Here is an 18,350-nt window from a genome sequence, read left to right as displayed (position 1 = left end):
ACACACTCTAAATGAGACGATCATAATTTTTTTATTGAATCATTAATTCACATTGTAAATAGCACAGGTCCAACATTACGTACCTGCGATATTCGAGATGACGAAAAATATGGAAAGGGAAAGAAACCCTTTAAAATAATGAAATAAAAATAATGTATTAAATGAATCCCATTATATAAGGCGAAGATTCATCTCGATGCATATAACAACATCTACATATCCGTAAGAACCAGTTCGCCTGATGACGAACACTTGGTTAGTGGAACGCGCATCGAGGGACAGTATTTTTGCTCTGGTGAGGAAAAAGTGTTTTCGATACAATGAAAGACATTGTTAACTCAAAGGTAATCCTATATGTAGCCATGAACAATACCAAAGATACTGTGGGTAATCTTAGAATTTACACGCATGAAATATCCATGATACATTTTTTTGATGAATTTCACTAGTTCGGACTTCCATTGTCTATTATATAAAATGATTTGAAATCCCTGAAACAAGTAAAAAGAGTAATTAAAAAAGAATAGTTGAAAATAACAATTATATTAAGCAACAATAAACCTGAAATGAAATGATAGTAAAATAACCTACAAGTAAAAATATAATAATTGAATAAATAAAAATTAAAGGAATGCAAAAAGAAAATAATAAAAATAAAAAAGTGTAGAGATTCCAAGTCACGTTAGTTCACGACGTTTCGATTGTTGGTATCTACAATCGTCTTCGGGTCATCACCCGAAGACGATTGTAGATACCAACAATCGAAACGTCGTGAACTAACGTGACTTGGAATCTCTACACTTTTTTATTTTTATTATTTTCTTTTTGCATTCCTTTAATTTTTATTTATTCAATTATTATATTTTTACTTGTAGGTTATTTGACTATCATTTCATTTCAGGTTTATTGTTGCTTAATATAATTGTTATTTTCAACTATTCTTTTTTAATTACTCTTTTTACTTGTTTCAGGGATTTCAAATCATTTTATATAATAGACAATGGAAGTCCGAACTAGTGAAATTCATCACGAAACATTGTCAATCACCTTCAAACATACATTTTTTTGATTGAAAAGGAGTGGGTTCACTTCATAAGGAGACTATTCATTGAATAATGTCTGCACATTCTTGTTTTTCACTCACTTTTTTACATCAGACAACCGCTTGATATTATTCGAAAAACTAAAGGAGTTAGTGACAAGTCCTACACATAACAAGAGTGAATGATTAAGTAGTCATTGTCGTTGAAATGAAAAAGGCAACCCCTTTACTTCAATTCACAGTACCGACCTGATTTCGTTTATGAAATTCGTTCTTGAAATGAAATAGTGGAACTCTATTTTAACAATAAAAAAAAGTTGAAAAGAGCTTGAATACTTTCTTGAACTAAGAATATCCGGAGATCGATACAATGTTCTTTCATTGTATAGAAAGCGGTCTTTTGTGGTCTATTGGAAACCGAATTGAAAGTTTCTCTACTGAAATCTGCTCCAAATCCAGAATTGTATCGACTTCCGAACTCACTCCTTTTATGGTATTTGAAAAGATTTACTTGAACAATACAAGTTTTGGACAGTAACTCATTTTCACGCGAATTAAGAGTCATATTGATAACAAAAAATATTGTTAGATCCCTCTGTAAGTGCTTAAACAAATCACAATTCAAAATATAATACTACAATTACTCAATTTTTTTGTTACCAAGAAGAGGTATTATCAGTTTTTCGTAGCTCAGCTCAATTTGTTTCCTTTATTTGATAATAGAATAATTTTCTAGGAACTCTGTGCCAGTTTATTGAATCGTTTCCAACTTTCGTCTCTGGTGATTTATACACGTTGTCTTCTATCATTCGAAATATTTCTAGGCGTTCTCTATTATTTGGATGAATTCAATTCGGTCATCGAGCCAGATAGTAGGTCTGATGGTAATTTCATTATCATTTCACTTTCAATTGGCGTGAAGTTATCCACAGATTTCTGGCCACACCTGCTGACGTAGAGGAAAATAAAAATCTGCGGTTGGAATACGAAATTATTAGCACCCGTACTAATATCTGTGGCTGGAAATACCTATTCACTATAGGTTGAAAGTGAAATTATTGAGACTATTTGGTGTTTAACTTTTTTATAGAATCTTGGCCAGATTGACGCGTCGATATTCGTTTTTTATCAACAATACAGATTTAGGAAATAATAAAATTGTAAATATTAGACTTACCTTCCAATAACCCATATAGAAATGATATCAGATGATGTGCGTCCATCAAAATCACACAACTTCTATAGTTTCTTGAGAATATTAACTTGGTGATGACAGTTTTCCTGTCATCTAAACAGATTTCGAAAAATAAATTGTTGAAACAATCAGACTCATTTTTGAGATTCCTTGTAATCATGAAAATCACACAACTCTTATAGAACCTTGGGTAGATCGATAAAGTGAAAACTGTTTTCTTGTCACCCATACAGATTTCGAGAGAAAAATTGTTGCAAAAATCAGACTCACTTTTCAAAACACCTTGTAGAATTGGAACCAGAAGATGTGCGTTCATGAAAATTACACAACTGTTATAGAATCTTGGGTATATCAATATAGTGAAAACCATTTTCTTGTCACCCATATAGATTTCGAGAGAAAAATTGTTGCAACAATCAGACTCACTTTTTAGAACACCTTGTAGAATTGGAACCAGAAGATGTGCGTTCATAAAAATTACACAAGTGTTATAGAATCTTGGATAGATCAATATAATGAAAACCGTTTTCTTGTCACCCATACAGATTTCGAGAGAAAAATTGATGCAACAATCAGACTCACTTTTTAAAACACCTTGTAGAATTGGAACCAGAAGATGTGCGTTCATGAAAATTACACAACTGTTATAGAATCTTAGGTAGATTGATAGAGTGAAAACTGTTTTCTTGTCACCCATACAGATTTCGATAAAAAAATTGTTGCTTCAGACTCATATTTTGAGTCTGTAAATCTGCATGGGTGACAAGAAAACGGTTTTCACTATATCGATCTACCCAAGATTCTATAAGAGTTGTGTGATTTTCATGAACACATAACATATGGTTCCAATTCTACAAGGTGTTTTAAAAAGTGAGTCTGATTTTTTGCAACAATTTTTCTCTCGAAATCTGTACGGGTGACAAGAAAACTGTTTTCACTATTTCAATCTACCGAAGATTCTATAACAGTTGTGTAATTTTCATGAACGCACATCTTCTGGTTACAATTCTACAAGGTGTTTTAAAAAGTGAGTCTGATTGTTGCAACAATTTTTCTCTCGAAATCTGTATGGGTGACAAGAAAACGGTTTTCACTATATTGATCTAACCAAGATTCTATAACAGTTGGGTAATTTTCATGAACGCACATCTTCTGGTTACAATTCTACAAGGTGTTTTGAAAAGTGAGTCTGATTTTTCTCTCGAAATTTGTATGGGTGACAAGGAAACGGTTTTCACTATATCAATCTACCCAAGATTCTATAACAGTTGTGCAATTTTCATGAACGCACATCTTCTGGTTCCAATTCTACAAGGTGTTTTAAAAAGTGAGTCTGATTGTTGCAACAATTTTTCTCTCGAAATCTGTATGGGTGACAAGAAAACGGTTTCCACTATATTGATCTACCCAAGATTCTATAACAGTTGTGTAATTTTCATGAACGCACATCTTCTGGTTACAATTCTACAAGGTGTTTTAAAAAGTGAGTCTGATTTTTCTCTCGAAATCTGTATGGATGACAAGAAAATGGTTTTCACTATATTGATATACCCAAGATTCTATAGGAGTTGTGTGATTTTCATTAATTCAAGGGATCTCAAAAAATTATTCTGATTGTTTCAACAATTTCTTTTTTGAAATCTGTTTAGATGACAAGAAAACTGTCATCACCAAGTTAATCTACTCAAGAAACTATGAAATTTATGTGATTTTGATGGACGCACATCATCGGATATCATTTTTATTTGGAGTATTGGAAAGTAAGTCTAATATTTCCAATTTTATTTCTCCCTAAATTTGTATTGTTGATGAGAAAACAATTATCAACACGTCAATCTACTCAAGATTCTATAAAAAAGTTTTACACCAAATAGTCCTAATAATTTCACGTTCAACCTATAGTGAATAGTTATTTCCAGCCACAGATATTAGTACGGGTGCTAATAATTTCGTATCCCAACCACAGATTTTTATTTTCCTCTACGTCAGTATGTGTGGCCAGAAATCTGTGGATAACTTCACGCCAATTCACTTTCATGGATTCCACTCATCGTTTCCACTCCTAAATAACCAATCATTTTGTTATACCTATCTGTCATTTTTCATAACTACCGATAGGTGAATACTTTTCACAGTTTCGACTCTAAATTTTTCTGATCGTAGGGTTATTCTGAGAACCATGTTATTTAAAAACACATCAGCTACTTAACTTCAGATATGTAGTCCATAATTACCATCAACCTTCTTTTGATTCCGATATGTTGGTCAATTGACTGTGCATATATGAGAATATCATTTGGGATGATTTCTTTTTGGAGCTGATTCAGTTTATTAAATTATTATATATTTAGAAAAAATTATTTACGCGCGTTCGACTTGAGGAATAAACTGGAAAATACGTGACGAGAGCGTTACGAAAAATGTGATCAGGCGAGGCGAACGAAAGCTGAGAGGTATAAGTTAGTGAAGATAGAAAGAGAGAGTTACGTTTCGTATAATACTGTGGGGGGCAAGAGAGAGAGGACCCCACGCACACGTTTGCGGTCGAGTGGGCTCTGAAGAATTAGGAGAAAACTATCATACGTCGCTATCAATTTCAACAGGAGATTCCAATGTTAACTTTGCATCTGAAGATGAGCAACTCTTGGTAAACTTTCTACAAGATAAATTAGAACTACAAATGAATAATAACCGAAATGAGTTCATCATCTAAAAGATTTTCATTCGGAAATATCTTGTTTCTTTGTTTAAAGGTGATTGATAATGTTTCATGATGAATTTCACTAGTTCAGACTTCCATTGTCTACTATATAAAATGATTTGAAATCCCTGAAACAACTAAAAAAGAAGAATTGAAAATGAATTGCTGAAAATAACAATTATATTAACCAAAATAAACCTGAAATGAAATAATAGTGAAATAAAATACAAGTAAAAATAGAACAATTGAATACAAAAAAATTAAGAAATCAAAAAAGATAAATAAAATAAAAATAAAAAATGGAGAGATTCCAAGTCACGTTAGTTCAAGAAGTTTTGATTGTTAGTATCTACAATCTTCTTCGGGTGATGACTGGACTGATTCCTCCAAGAGATGACTATTTATAGGTCGTTCGAGTACTTTCACTCATACCCGCTTTCCATTTTCCGCTTCACTGGTTCCGTGAGAGATGACCGTTCTGGTGGGAGTTGGCCATTTTTCGCTTGATGATGGGTTTCCATATGTTGCGTATTTCTACACTGGCTTGGCTGAATACGTTGTCGACTTCCGATCATCAGCTCCAGAGATTCGGCTACTCAAAACTTGTCTAGATTTTTACTTCCCTCAATACAACCATGACAAGGAAAAAAATCGTCTTTCGTGAAAAATTTAAGGCATTTTGTCGAACTACTAGGGTCAATTGAGGTCACACAGGTAGATCAACTAATTAGTTTCGACGTGGAAAGCCTTTACACCAACGTTCCGGTCGAAGAAGCACTCCAAATCATACAGAGAAAGTTGTCCGAAGACGGGAACCTGAAAGAGAGAACGAATCTACCTATAGAAGTAATCATGGAATCACTAGGATGCTGTGTACGAAACTGTTATTTCCAACTGAAGGACGAATTATTTACACAAGATGAGGGACTGCCAATGGGATCGCTACTTTCACCAGTCATAGCCAACACATATATGGAGTGGTTTGAAATTTTGGCCATTGAAGAAGCCCACAAGAAACCTCGAGTCTGGTTGAGATATGTCGACGACACCTTCATAATATGGAACCATGGGAATACTGAACTAGACGCCTTTCTGAAACACATCAACAGCGTGAGACCCCCCATCAATTTCACAATGGAAAAGGAAATCCACAACGAATTGTCATTCTTAGACGTTTTGGTGAAGATAACCGACACTAAGTGGGAAACATATGTATACCGAAAACCCACTCATACGGGACAGAATCTGAACCACGAATCCAACCACCATCAATCGACTAAAAGAGAAATCATCAAGACTCTATTAGACCGTGCTTTTGAGCTCTGTAATACGAAGGAAGGTAGTACAACCAGCAAATCAGGATTAGCAGACCATGTTTGGACCCATCAACACAACATCGAGTGGCCCCAAGCTGAGATCTTGCACAGAGAGGAACATTGGTTTAGGAGAAAATTGAAGAAAACCGCATACATGTTGTCCAACAACGTATTCAGCCAAGCCAGTGTAGAAATACGCAACATATGGAAACCCTTCATCAAGCGAAAAATGGCCAACTCCCGCCAAAACGGTCATCTCCCACGGAACCAGTGAAGGGGAAAATGGAAAGCGGGTATAAGTGAAAGTACTCGAACGACCAATAAATAGTCATCTCTCGGAGGATTCAGTCCAGTCATCACCCGAAGACGATTGTAGATACTAACAATCGAAACGTCGTGAACTAACGTGACTTGGAATCTCTCCACTTTTTATTTTTATTTTCTTTTTTGATTTCTTTATTTGTATTCATTCAATTGTTCTATTTTTACTCGTATTTTATTTCACTATTATTTCATTTCAGGTTCATTTTGGTTAATATAATTGTTGTTTTCAGCAATTCATTTTCAATTCTTCTTTTTTAGTTGTTTCAGGGATTTCAAATCATTTCATATAGTAGACAATGGAAGTCCGAACTAGTGAAATTTATCTTGTTTCTTATACTGAAGCACACTCGTTTTTCCCTTATCACATCGTTTTCCCCAATCGTATCAGTTGGCCTGGTGATCTAAATTTGATAGATAGACAAATATATAGGATTAGCAGTTAGATATGTTATTTGTTTATTGAATTCCATATACGATATTTTGTTGACATGTTTTGTTATTGATTGATGCAGTTAACATCCTATGTACTGATTGACGTTTCTGAATTTTATTTTGTTATTAATGCCAGTCGTATGACGGTTTTGATGCTGTTATATATGTAAGTCGGAAACTTTCAGATATAGATTGTAAAAACAGTAGGGATCTTATTTTCTCCATATACTTCTGCACGATTCAGTATATTCTAAATAAAAAAGTAGGCGTATCAATCTTCTTTGACCAATAAATACTTTACCCCATTCAGAGACTTGTTGAGGCATTAGAACACACTGTTTATCTGCAGACCATGTTAATCAATCACGAATAGTTCTTCCTGAGAAATTATCATCATTACAAGCAGACAAAGAAATGTTTACATTTCAATGTACACATTATTGTGTGATATTTAATCCCTTTTTGATACCTCTTCAGTAGTGTTTCTAGTAGTGATGAAGTTGGTTAAATGAATTATGTACAGGAGGAAAAGTAGTTGACCCCGGACTCACCCCGGTGGAATTCATAGGTTCACTATGTCTGTACTTGAAAATTCCCCATCAACTTCAACAATGTTTTCTCTATTAGAAAATTCGTTTCATAGGACTAGCTTCATTCTGGTCATTTTTTTTTCACATGGACTAGAATTTGACCAAGGTTTCGAGAAGTCTTGCCTTTGACACTACATCTGTAGCTCGTATCAATTTGTTAGGCCATTACAAACGTACATAAACCTGTAAATATACCAAAATATGTAATCTGCAGATATTAGTATTGTACAATGAAATAACAACTCTTAATCGCACTCTTGCGGAGTTGAAACGAATTGCTAGTTATTTACCTTTTTATGAACTTTCATGAAAACAAAGTACACACGATTCCTCTTCACTTCTCTTGGTAAGTTTCCGATACTTCAAACGAAATGAACAAGGTGAAAGCCTCTCCAAATACACCATCGATATAAAGCTACACCGAATGGAGCTATTAAAATCTCATTGTTCTTTCTTTTTAATTTTCAGTTCCTCCGTCAAACGTCCAAGTGAGCGATGACTGGGGCCCGGTGAGAAATGGCATAACGACGTCGTACGCCGAGGGGGCGAGCCTGACACTCACATGCGTCGCTAGTTCGGGAAAGCCACTCGCTAGGGTAAGTGCATATACGTAGGAATAGTTTCTTCAGTACAGCTGTGAACCCTTCGAATCAAACGAGCTAACTGTTCACGGAGGGGGGGGGGATGCCAGGCTGAAACCTAATCCAATCGATAGAATAAAGTATGGAATTCACAAGGTATAGTAAGCAGTTATTTGAAGAACAGAAAATTTGCATGTTGAAAACAAACAACAAGTCAAATAACAATGAAAACGTATTTCAAAAACACAGTTCAATATGAGATATCTACTCGAAAGTTTATAAAACCGCGACACGTGTTTCCATAAACGATAGCATCTTCAGGCGTTACGCCATTAAAGTTCACAAAAAAAATATTTTTTCATAAATTTCAATAATGTATCAACTACATACATTTCCTGAGGAAATGTTAGATAGAACACTTCACATCCTTAGACACATTTTCCAGTAGATGCCTAACGCTATATCATCAGTAGAAAATGTAGGAGGACATTTTATCGCCAACCACCCATTCAATTAGAATCAGAATTATGCTCAAATTCCACTCCGAAGAAAAAATGAGTTGAGATAGAAAATATAAGTTGAAAATATTACTTTCAATGGATGATTTGGATTCTGAAATATTCAGAAACATTCGGTAAAACCAAGAAAAAAAATTTTGCGAAATGATTGTTTTCGGAATTTTTTTTGCCAAAAATCGCTCGTAAACCGAAAACGAAACGTTTTTAAAAACAAGTATGAAACGGTTTATTTTTTAGAGGTATTTGGTTTCTAACAAACCGTCAAAAAATACCTACGAAAAAATGTAATTTTATTTTTTGTTCGTGATACGAAAATGTAGGAAGACATTTTATCGGCAACAACCCATTCAATTAGAATCAGAATTATGCTCGGATCCCACTTCGAAGAAAAAAATGAGTTGAAACAGAAAATATAAGTTGAAAATATTACTCTCAATGGATGATTTGGATTCTGAAATATTCAGAAACCTACAGTAAAACCAAGAAAAAAATTCATGAAATGGTGGAATTTTTTTTGTCTAAAATCGCTCTTAAACCGAAAACGAAACGTTGTTAAAAACAAGTATAAAAGTAAAAAAACTGTTTATTTTTGAGAGGTAAGTATTTGCTTTCTAACAAATTCTCCAAAATACCTACGAAAAAATGTCATTTTATTTTTTGTTGGTGATACACGTCAGTGCAGCGATTAAAATGGGTTTCATCATGGCACTTTTTCCTGGAGGGTTTATTCTTTCTATTTGAAACGCTCTTAGGGATAAACGCTGTACTACAAAGATGAGATCTGATGCATAGTTTAAAAAATCTGATGGACTCATAGTAAATTTTTTCTGTTATATGCAATAAAGTTAGTGATTTGAATATGTGGACTGTTGATTTTCCAAATAGTCATCAGTTTAATTTTCATGTTCTTCTTGTTATCGTTATTATTCATATAGGTAAAACAGTGTTCGAAAATAAAAAAAACATGCACTTCATTAAACGTCATTGTCCTTTGAAGCTCCTATACAGAGTTGAATTCCTGCATCAAAGATATTCTAAATGTGTTGCATAGTCTTTTTATCAATAAACAATTGAGAAACAATGATCCGGATGATTTTTGTAATCATTTTTAATTTTTTGAAGACAAAACACAAGCACTACAGAAAAATCCCCAAGGGGCTCTTAGAGCGGTGTCTGTGCAAAAATGGTGATTCACATTGGATTTGAATCGCTAGAGATCAAGTCCATTTGGAAAAACGTTTTCAGGAAGTTCATTCCATATAAACGCCGTTCTCCAAATGAAAGAGTTCTCAATCAGTGAAGTTCGATGTGTACTGAGTTGAACGTCGAAACGATGAGCAGTCACAGTCCATCGCGTATTTCTGATATGTTCCGCTCTTGGTGGAATCAAATATGCCAAGTCACTTGAACACTTCACGTGAAAGTATCTATAGAAGAGAAACAAATCTCCAACCTATCTTCGATATTCCAGTCTATCAAGGTTGCAAGTGATGTTCGCGTCTCCAATCAGGCGGATGGCTCTTTTCTGGAAGGAATACAGCAGCTTCAGGGTGTGTTTGGGGGAAAAGCTCTATACATGAGAACAATACTCCAACGAAGGTCTGATCTGAGCTTCATGAAGCATCAAAGGTTTCTGAGGTGTGTTCAGTTTTCTGATTCGGAACAGAGTTTCAAGCTTTTAAGAAGCAGCATTTGTAATTCCAGCGACATGATTCTGCCAAGACAATTTTTGACCCCCAACAAACTTATCGAAGCAGAAAGCGGAATTTTCTGACCTGACATTATTATATCCGGTTCGAAAATATTTATCTTTTTGAAGAGAACCGATGCCTGCGTTTTTGTGGCATTGAATTGAACCTGGTACTTTCACCCCAATTCGAAATTACTTCTAGATCCTCATTAAGATATTCAATCTCCTGCTGCCAGCAAAGATGTGCATCCGCATCCAAATGTAATGACGAGACAAGTGTGCTGTCATCATCAAAGCAATATATTGGATACTTGAGTTTTTCAAATAAGTCGTTGATATATAATAAAAAGAGGGCTGGAGACAATATAGATACCTAGGGAACACCAGCGTTGATGGTAAAAGTACTCAAGACATATTCATCGCCGGCCACTTGCAGGGAACGTTTTTTGAGAAAGCTGGGAGCCATAACAAAAAAGATTCGACAAACCACAGCATCGAAGTTTGACCAGCAAACTCATGCCACACACGGACAAAGGCTTCAGAAATATCGAGCGCAACAGCTGTTGACTCTCCACGTTTCTCGATTGCGTTATTCCAAATATGGGTGACATACGATAGAAGTTCGCCTGTTGATCTTTGTTTCCGAAAGCCATATTGATGATTGGTCAAGATATTGATGCCTGTCAAATATTTGAGGATATGATAGCTTTTTCCATGATTTTTGATATAACTTATAGCAAAGCGACTGGTCTGAAGTTATTTGTAAGATTTTTCTTGCTTTTTTTTGGGAATAGGCTGAACGCGAGCAATCTTCCAACAAGAAGAACAAAACCCTTTCTTGTAAAACAGGTTGAAAAGTCTATAAAATACTGGTGCGAGTTAATTTGCGTACTTTTTAAGTTCGATGACGGGCACTTCATCAGTACCAGACGCCTTGTTGATATTGTCTTTCATATTGATAATGGTAATGCAAAACTTCATCAAATCTATCGAAACAGAACCTTTTGAAACGAAGGAGTAACTAAATGGGCGCACCAAAAACGAAATAGATCGAATATTTTCAAAATACATTTGTCTATCATGTTTCTATAACAATCATAACTATCATATCTTCAACCCTTGGTGGCTATCACACTTAGACAAGTCATTCAAAAGATGATTTTTTACGGAATTCATTCATGTGACGTTTTCATTTTGGCCACCTCTTGAGAAAAAACATCTGTTTCATATTTCAAAACATAGTACATCATTTGGAAGATAATTTCAACGGGTTGAAGACAACAAAAATTAAAAAAATTCATATATATATATATATATATATATATATATATATATATATATATATATATATATATATATATATTCTGAAGTATTTCAGTTCTTACTTAGTGACATCATTTTTTCTGCGAAAGGAGGCCAGAATGTGAAGTAACACAGTGGTCATCCACATGGATGAATTCATTATAAAATTTCCTCCTTAGTAGTATAGTCATCAAAGCGTGGGAGAGGTTTGACAGTTGATTAATTTTTATTTCTTACAATAAACGAATCATGTTTCGTTGCCGCACACTGTATATTCTGAGCAACGCTGAAAGCTACTTTCGATCTCTCGTCATGGAAAAGTCATATTGATTGTCTGATGATAAGGTTTGAGATAAAAAAATCAAATCAAAGAATCATCCGACATTCCTAACCTCCCGATATACCTCTGTGTATATGGTTTGTTTGTATCAAGCATGACACTGACTAATTCCACTATTTCCCAAATAAACACGTTCCAAAACAAGGGACGGCTATCGATCCTGGCGGCTGTTTTGCTGGGGGGTGATTTAGTTTCTTCATCAGATTTATTTTGCCTTCGGGAACGAACGCTGTGACAAAGAATTGAAATGCATGTCAGTCCACGTTTGGTACAGAACCGCCTTTACGGATATATTGTTGAAATATAAATGATTCCTAGATTCAAGAAACACTTCATTGTGAAAATCTCACAGTGGAGTATTTTTTGAATACTTTATGGATTTCTAGTATCGGCCGATTACATCACATATGATTTCTGGAGTTCCAACGTGAAACTGAAAATGATTTATTCATAGAGTTGAATTGTTAGAAATATAACTTCACAAGGTTCTATTTGAACCCTGAGATGGAAAGAGAAGTGGAGCAGTTTTCTGTGCGTCAGTTTTCTATGGGCCAATACTCACTGGGCCGATATTGAAGATCCAGTCAATAGTTTCATAGACGTTTTTGAATTCACCCCACGAGAACTTTTATTTATTTCAGAAAAATTTCCTCAAGATTTGAAAACAGTTCTCGAATTAGATGAAAAAAAAGATGTTTTTTTCAAACTGTTTTTTAGTTTCAACTATCCGAAGCAGATAACTTAGATAAATGACACTGTGGCCCCTTATACAGGTTGTTTCAAATTCGATCCTCACCATTGGGATCTCGGAAACTATAAGAGATACGAAGATGGTCAAATTGGGGAAAAGTTGCGAATTTACCTGACTAACAATATGCCGTTGACAGAGTTCTGATATTCAGAGTATATCCGGAGATATCCGGAAAAAACAGAAATTTCGAAAAGTGGTTTAAATTTTTTGTGGCTTTATTTTTTGAAAGATTCGAAAATGAATAGTCACATTGCCACTTTTTTTCAGCTTCATAATGGTAATTTCACAATTGATATCAAACGTTTCGTCTTTCCGCCTCCATCATCACATTTATTTTTTCTAATGGGTTCTACATAGGATTTTTCTGTTTTGAATAGAACCAGATTTTACGTTTTCAATGATGTATAATAAGTTATCATTCTTTTTCGAAAAATTGGAGATATTGAAAAAAAATTAATTCTTATCATAAGCTTTGACTTTGATGTGTATAAATTTGACTTTCAATTTGTTATACTCAATGACATTTTGTTATTGTTGAAGTCATTGAATTTTTGGCGGAAAATGGCTTTCGCGAATGACGAAAACAGAGATACGATACAAATTTATTACAATAAGGATAGAAACACTCTTAGGACATCGGAAATGTATTTTAACTTGTATCCTGAAAGACGACAAACACATCGAACTATGTTCAAGTTATTGGATCAAAATCTCACCGAGTATGGTTCATTTGAAAAGTCGAGGAAAGAATACGGAGACAGAATGGTTACTAAAGACAATTTGATAAGTGAGGTATGTACGAGGTAAGTTAGAGATTGGGTCCTTTCCAATAAAACTTAATAATTTGCAGATAAATATGAACTCGGGGAAATCTACACGACAAATTTCCTCCGAAATGAATATTTGTCATACAAGTGCTTGGAGACATCTCAAAATAGTGGTTTGAAATATTACAAAAAACCCATATCTCAAAAATTGCATCCAGGTGATCCCGAAAGGCGATTAGAATTATGTAATTGGCTAAAGAGAAGACCTAATTTTTCTGTTTTCCCGGAAAATGTAATTTGGACAGATGGAAGCACTTTTACAAATTGTGGAATATTCAATCGAAATAACGAACCACATTTGGAGCATAAACAACCCCAGGCAGTTCCGAGAAATTCGACCTCAAGTGCGATTTAGTATTAACGTGTGAGAAGGAATTTACAAAGATAGGATTTTGGGTTCGCATTCATTTGATGGAATTCTGAATGGAGAAACCTATCACCATTTTTTAATGTTAATTTTTGAAGACTATTTGGACGATCTACCTTTGGCTAACTATAACAATATCTAGTTTCAACATGATGGTGCTCCACTGCACATTACTAGACGAGTATCTAATTACCTGACTGAAAGGTTTGGTGATGAATGGACAGGGAGTAATGGCCCAGTGAGGTGGCCAACAAGGTCTCCAGACTCAAGTGTTATGGATACATTCTTACGGGGTACACTGAAAAATTTTGTTTATTGTCAAAGGAAATATTAGAATATTGAGGAGCTTCAACACAGAATTGTAAGAGAATTTGGAAGATTGAGGAGGAGGGAAATTATTCGTGCAGTGAATAATATTCAAAGGATAACACAGTTGTGTTATCATAAACAAGGCCAGCATTTTGAGCATTTGCTGCGATATAGTTTTGTCTTTTAATTTTAGTTAATTATTGTTATCTGTTCAAAGTTCTATTGTCATTAAAAAGAAGACAATGTCTAATTTAGCTCATACACACCTCATTTATCAAATTTTGATTGTTGATTATGTCTCCATATTTTTTCCTCGGCTTTTCAAATGTACCAAACTCGGTGAGATTTTGATCCAACAACGTGAACATAGTTCGATGTTACAACCACATCGAACTATGTTAGGCATTTCCAATGTCCTAACACTGTTTCTATCGTATTTGTGATGAATTTGTATCATATCTCTTTTTTTCTTCATTCGTGAAAGCCAAAATTTCAATGACTTGTACAATAACGAAATGTCATTGGGAGTAACAAGATGAAAGTCGAATTTAAAAACATCAAAGTCAAAACCTATTGAGCCTATAAGAATTAATTTTTTTCAATATCTCCAATTTTTCGAAAAAGAATGATAACTTATGATACATCATTGAAACAGTAAAATCAGGTTCTATTCAAAACAGAAAGAATCCAATGTAGCGCCCATAAGAAAAAATAATGTTGACGATGGTGGCCACAAGACGAAACGTCATTTGGCAAATTTGAAATCATCATTATGTAGCAGGGAAAAAGTGGCAATGTGGCTATTTATTTTCGATTCCTTCGAAAAATAGATCCAGAAATAAAACCATTTCTCGAAATTGATGTTTTCTCCGGATGTCTTCGGATATTCTCGGCATTTCAGAACTTTCTCAGCGGCATGTTATTAGTCAGGTAAATGCGCAACTTTGCCCCACATTGGGTTTTCTGTGGACCCATAAATACATATTAAACATTTTCATACGTTTCGAAACTGACACCCGACAGAAATTGTTTTCAATTTTTCCTGAACAAATATCTCAAGAAATGAAACATATGTCACAAATTAGGTGACACAAATCTTTGTTTTAGTTCAATTTATTTGAGGCAGAGATCATAAGGAAGTAGCTTACCATAATTGTGCCTGATATCACTTCCCTCAATACAATTTTGTTGTGCTTGTTTGAACGACGATATCTTTTTTCCTAAATTTCACCTGATTCAAAACTGAATGAAAATCATGTTTTTCATTTATATCGGGATCAAAAATATTGATATCTATGTTGACATTGTTTTTTTATATTGCCTACTCATTTTGTGTTATATTGAAAGGTTGTTGAGTTGTCGAATCAAGTTAAGATAGATAATAATTTTTTTGTCAAAACTGTCTGTACCCCTAATTGCGGTTTTTCTAGTCGAGCATTTTTTGCTTATTTCGTATACAACATTTTGGTCTGATTTGAATGGGATATAATTTTCAGTGTCACTACGTCACAGCTGCGTGAAGCTTATTTTTGTTATCACATGTAGTTTGGTGTGCTGATACCTGTACCTGGATCAGGTAAATTGCATAAAGCGTGTTCATGATGAATCAGATAGTCTAGTGTGGCAATACCTGTATCTAGATTAGGTAAATTGTTAATAGCATTCGTCAAGGTTCACAGCTTCTTCTTTCCTGTTGGAATTATTGGTTTGTTTGTGGATATCTATTTGCTCACGTACCAGTCGGCTATGATATCCCTGCTTGGAGTATCATGCTTTCAAACAGAATCATGTGGTTTCCTTCACTGAGTTCGTCACAGCTGCGTAAAGCGTATTTTTGTTGTCCCAGCTAGTTTGGTGTGTTGATACCTTTACCTGGATCAGGTAAATTGCATGAAGCGTGTTCATGTTGAATCAGGTAGTCTGGTGTGGCGAAACCTGTACCTAGATTTGGTAAATTGTTAATAGCATTCGTCGAGGTTTACAGCTTCTTCTTTTCTGTTGGAATTATTCGTTCGTTTGTGGATATCTATTTGCTCACGTACCAGTCGGCTATGATATCCCTGCTTGGAGTCAATGAGTATCGTGCTTTCAAACACAATCATGTGGTTTCCTTCACGGAGTGCGTGTTCCGCAAATGTCGATTTGTCCGTTTGAACTAGACTGCAGTATCTTTTACGCTCTTTCAGCCTTATTCCCATGGATCTATTGATGGTTCCGATGTATACCTACCACCCCACAAGTGCACGGTACGCTATATACCCTTGCTTCTGATAGTGGGTATATTTTGTCTTCAGCCGACCTGTTTTGTGTTGTGTCTCTGAGAGTTTTCCAGTTCTGTCTGGTACCCTAGGGATACGTACGTGAACCATCTGAACCTCCTTTCCGCTTTGAACCATAGAACTCTTCATTCAGTTACATGGCCTTGTCAATCTCGGGTACACTGTATCCATTTGATCTCAAGGTCACTTGAAGATGTTCCATTTCTTCCTTCCATATAATTACGACTTCATATCTCGAATGAGTTAAATGTACTCATGTCATCGATGACAGTACATAATGACATTCAGTCGCCTATTTGATATAAACCCAACCATAGGAATCGTATTTAAATTAAAGGGGGTGAGAGGGTTTATTTTTGAAAAAAAAAAGAATTTTGACTTTCTAATTCTCAATCTTCATAAAAAAATGTAGAAATATTTCGAAGAAAGGAAGGAAGCAATCAATTTCATAATAAACTCTTCGCAGAAATGTGTATATCATGCAAAGAAGTACTTTTCAATCAGTCAAATCGTTTCTTCTGAAACTTTTCATTGAAAAATGTCCTAGAAAGGCAATAAACCTAACAATAATTGAAAAAGTTCAATAAACAAGAACAAAGGCGAGAATTACAAAAGTCGTTATCTGTTACAGGAAAGTAAGACATGGTGAATGTTCGGATATCCCACAGCAAAATTTGAAAAAATTTGTTGAATCTCATGTAAATGATGATTCCATAACGAAATCAATTCAAAAGTATGAAATAATAATATTGAACATACATTAAGTTCCAATAGAAAAAATTAAAGTTAGTACTAAGGAACTGGGGGCCTAATTTTTTTTCAGATACTTTTCTCAATTGCTGGCAGCAATCTCACTGTATGGTCATTTATTTTTCAGTTGTAATTATTCTTGTTGGCTATGAAAATGATAGACAGTTGAGAGTAGGTTGTTATAAACAGATAGAGGAAAGACTGAATTTGAATATATGAGAAAGTTAGAGATTTTGTAAGATTGGAAAGATTATATTTCAAATAATTAAAACAGAACGTTCGAAAACTCACATAGTTTTTATCGGACCTGATCTGTATTTCAACTACAAAGTCTAAAATGATAAGGAAGATTTTGTAGTATTAATTTAGTAAAAGTGAAGAATATAACGTAGTCGTAGAATTTGATGAAAATTTCTAAAAAGCTTCAGAATGCTCTGAAATGGAAGAAGTAATGGAAAATTTGGCATAGAAATATTTTTTTGAATCCAGAAAAAACATTCTTCAGTAGATTAGAAACAGACCACTAAAAATTTGACAAATGTACCTAGTCTGTTTCCAGTTGGAACTCACGTTTTCATTTAACTTATAAATGTACCCATGATCCTCTTTGGTACAAGTTTGGCATCCAAATAAAAATACAATTAGGTGAAGTCCACAAATTTTGAATTAGGTTGAATTCGGTCCTGTTATGTTAGGTCAGGTCAAGTTAGGACAGATTAGGTTTGGTTTGGTTTGAGTAAGTCAAGTTCAATGAAGAAAACATGGTATTTATTCTGGACGAATGAAACTACGTCGCAGTTTAAAAACAATATGTATACATTTATAATATCGAAAAATATTGTGAAAATTTTATGATGCACTGTTTGGAACCTTTGGTGTAGTAATGAATATTACTGGAGTTTTTTCACTAACACCAAATCGTTATTTTTAACACCTCGACATGTGTTTCGATCACCAAATGATCATCTTCAAAGAGGAAGATTAAAACTAAGGACTAGTGCGAGCTAATCCTATTTATGCTATAAAGGTAACTCAT

General features: G+C 34.5%; 1 protein-coding gene across 2 annotated transcripts in view; it reads left to right on the top strand.

Moving 5' to 3' along the window:
* LOC111505295 (nephrin) overlaps positions 1 to 18,350 on the top strand; it is a 1,173,166-nt gene that overhangs the window by 502,841 nt on the left and 651,975 nt on the right. For both annotated transcript variants that reach the window (XM_074176034.1, XM_074176035.1), the window contains one exon: positions 8,069 to 8,196. In XM_074176034.1, coding sequence (XP_074032135.1) covers positions 8,069 to 8,196 — 128 coding nt within the window. The remainder of the gene's footprint in view (positions 1 to 8,068; positions 8,197 to 18,350) is intronic.

This window comes from Leptinotarsa decemlineata, unplaced genomic scaffold (assembly GCF_025532065.1).
Source record: "Leptinotarsa decemlineata unplaced genomic scaffold, Ldec_3_MD MMD2_tig00001393_RagTag_RagTag, whole genome shotgun sequence".
Taxonomy (NCBI): domain Eukaryota; kingdom Metazoa; phylum Arthropoda; class Insecta; order Coleoptera; family Chrysomelidae; genus Leptinotarsa; species Leptinotarsa decemlineata.
The sequence above is the reverse complement of the archived record's forward strand: the minus strand, read 5'-3'. Positions and strand labels throughout refer to the sequence as shown.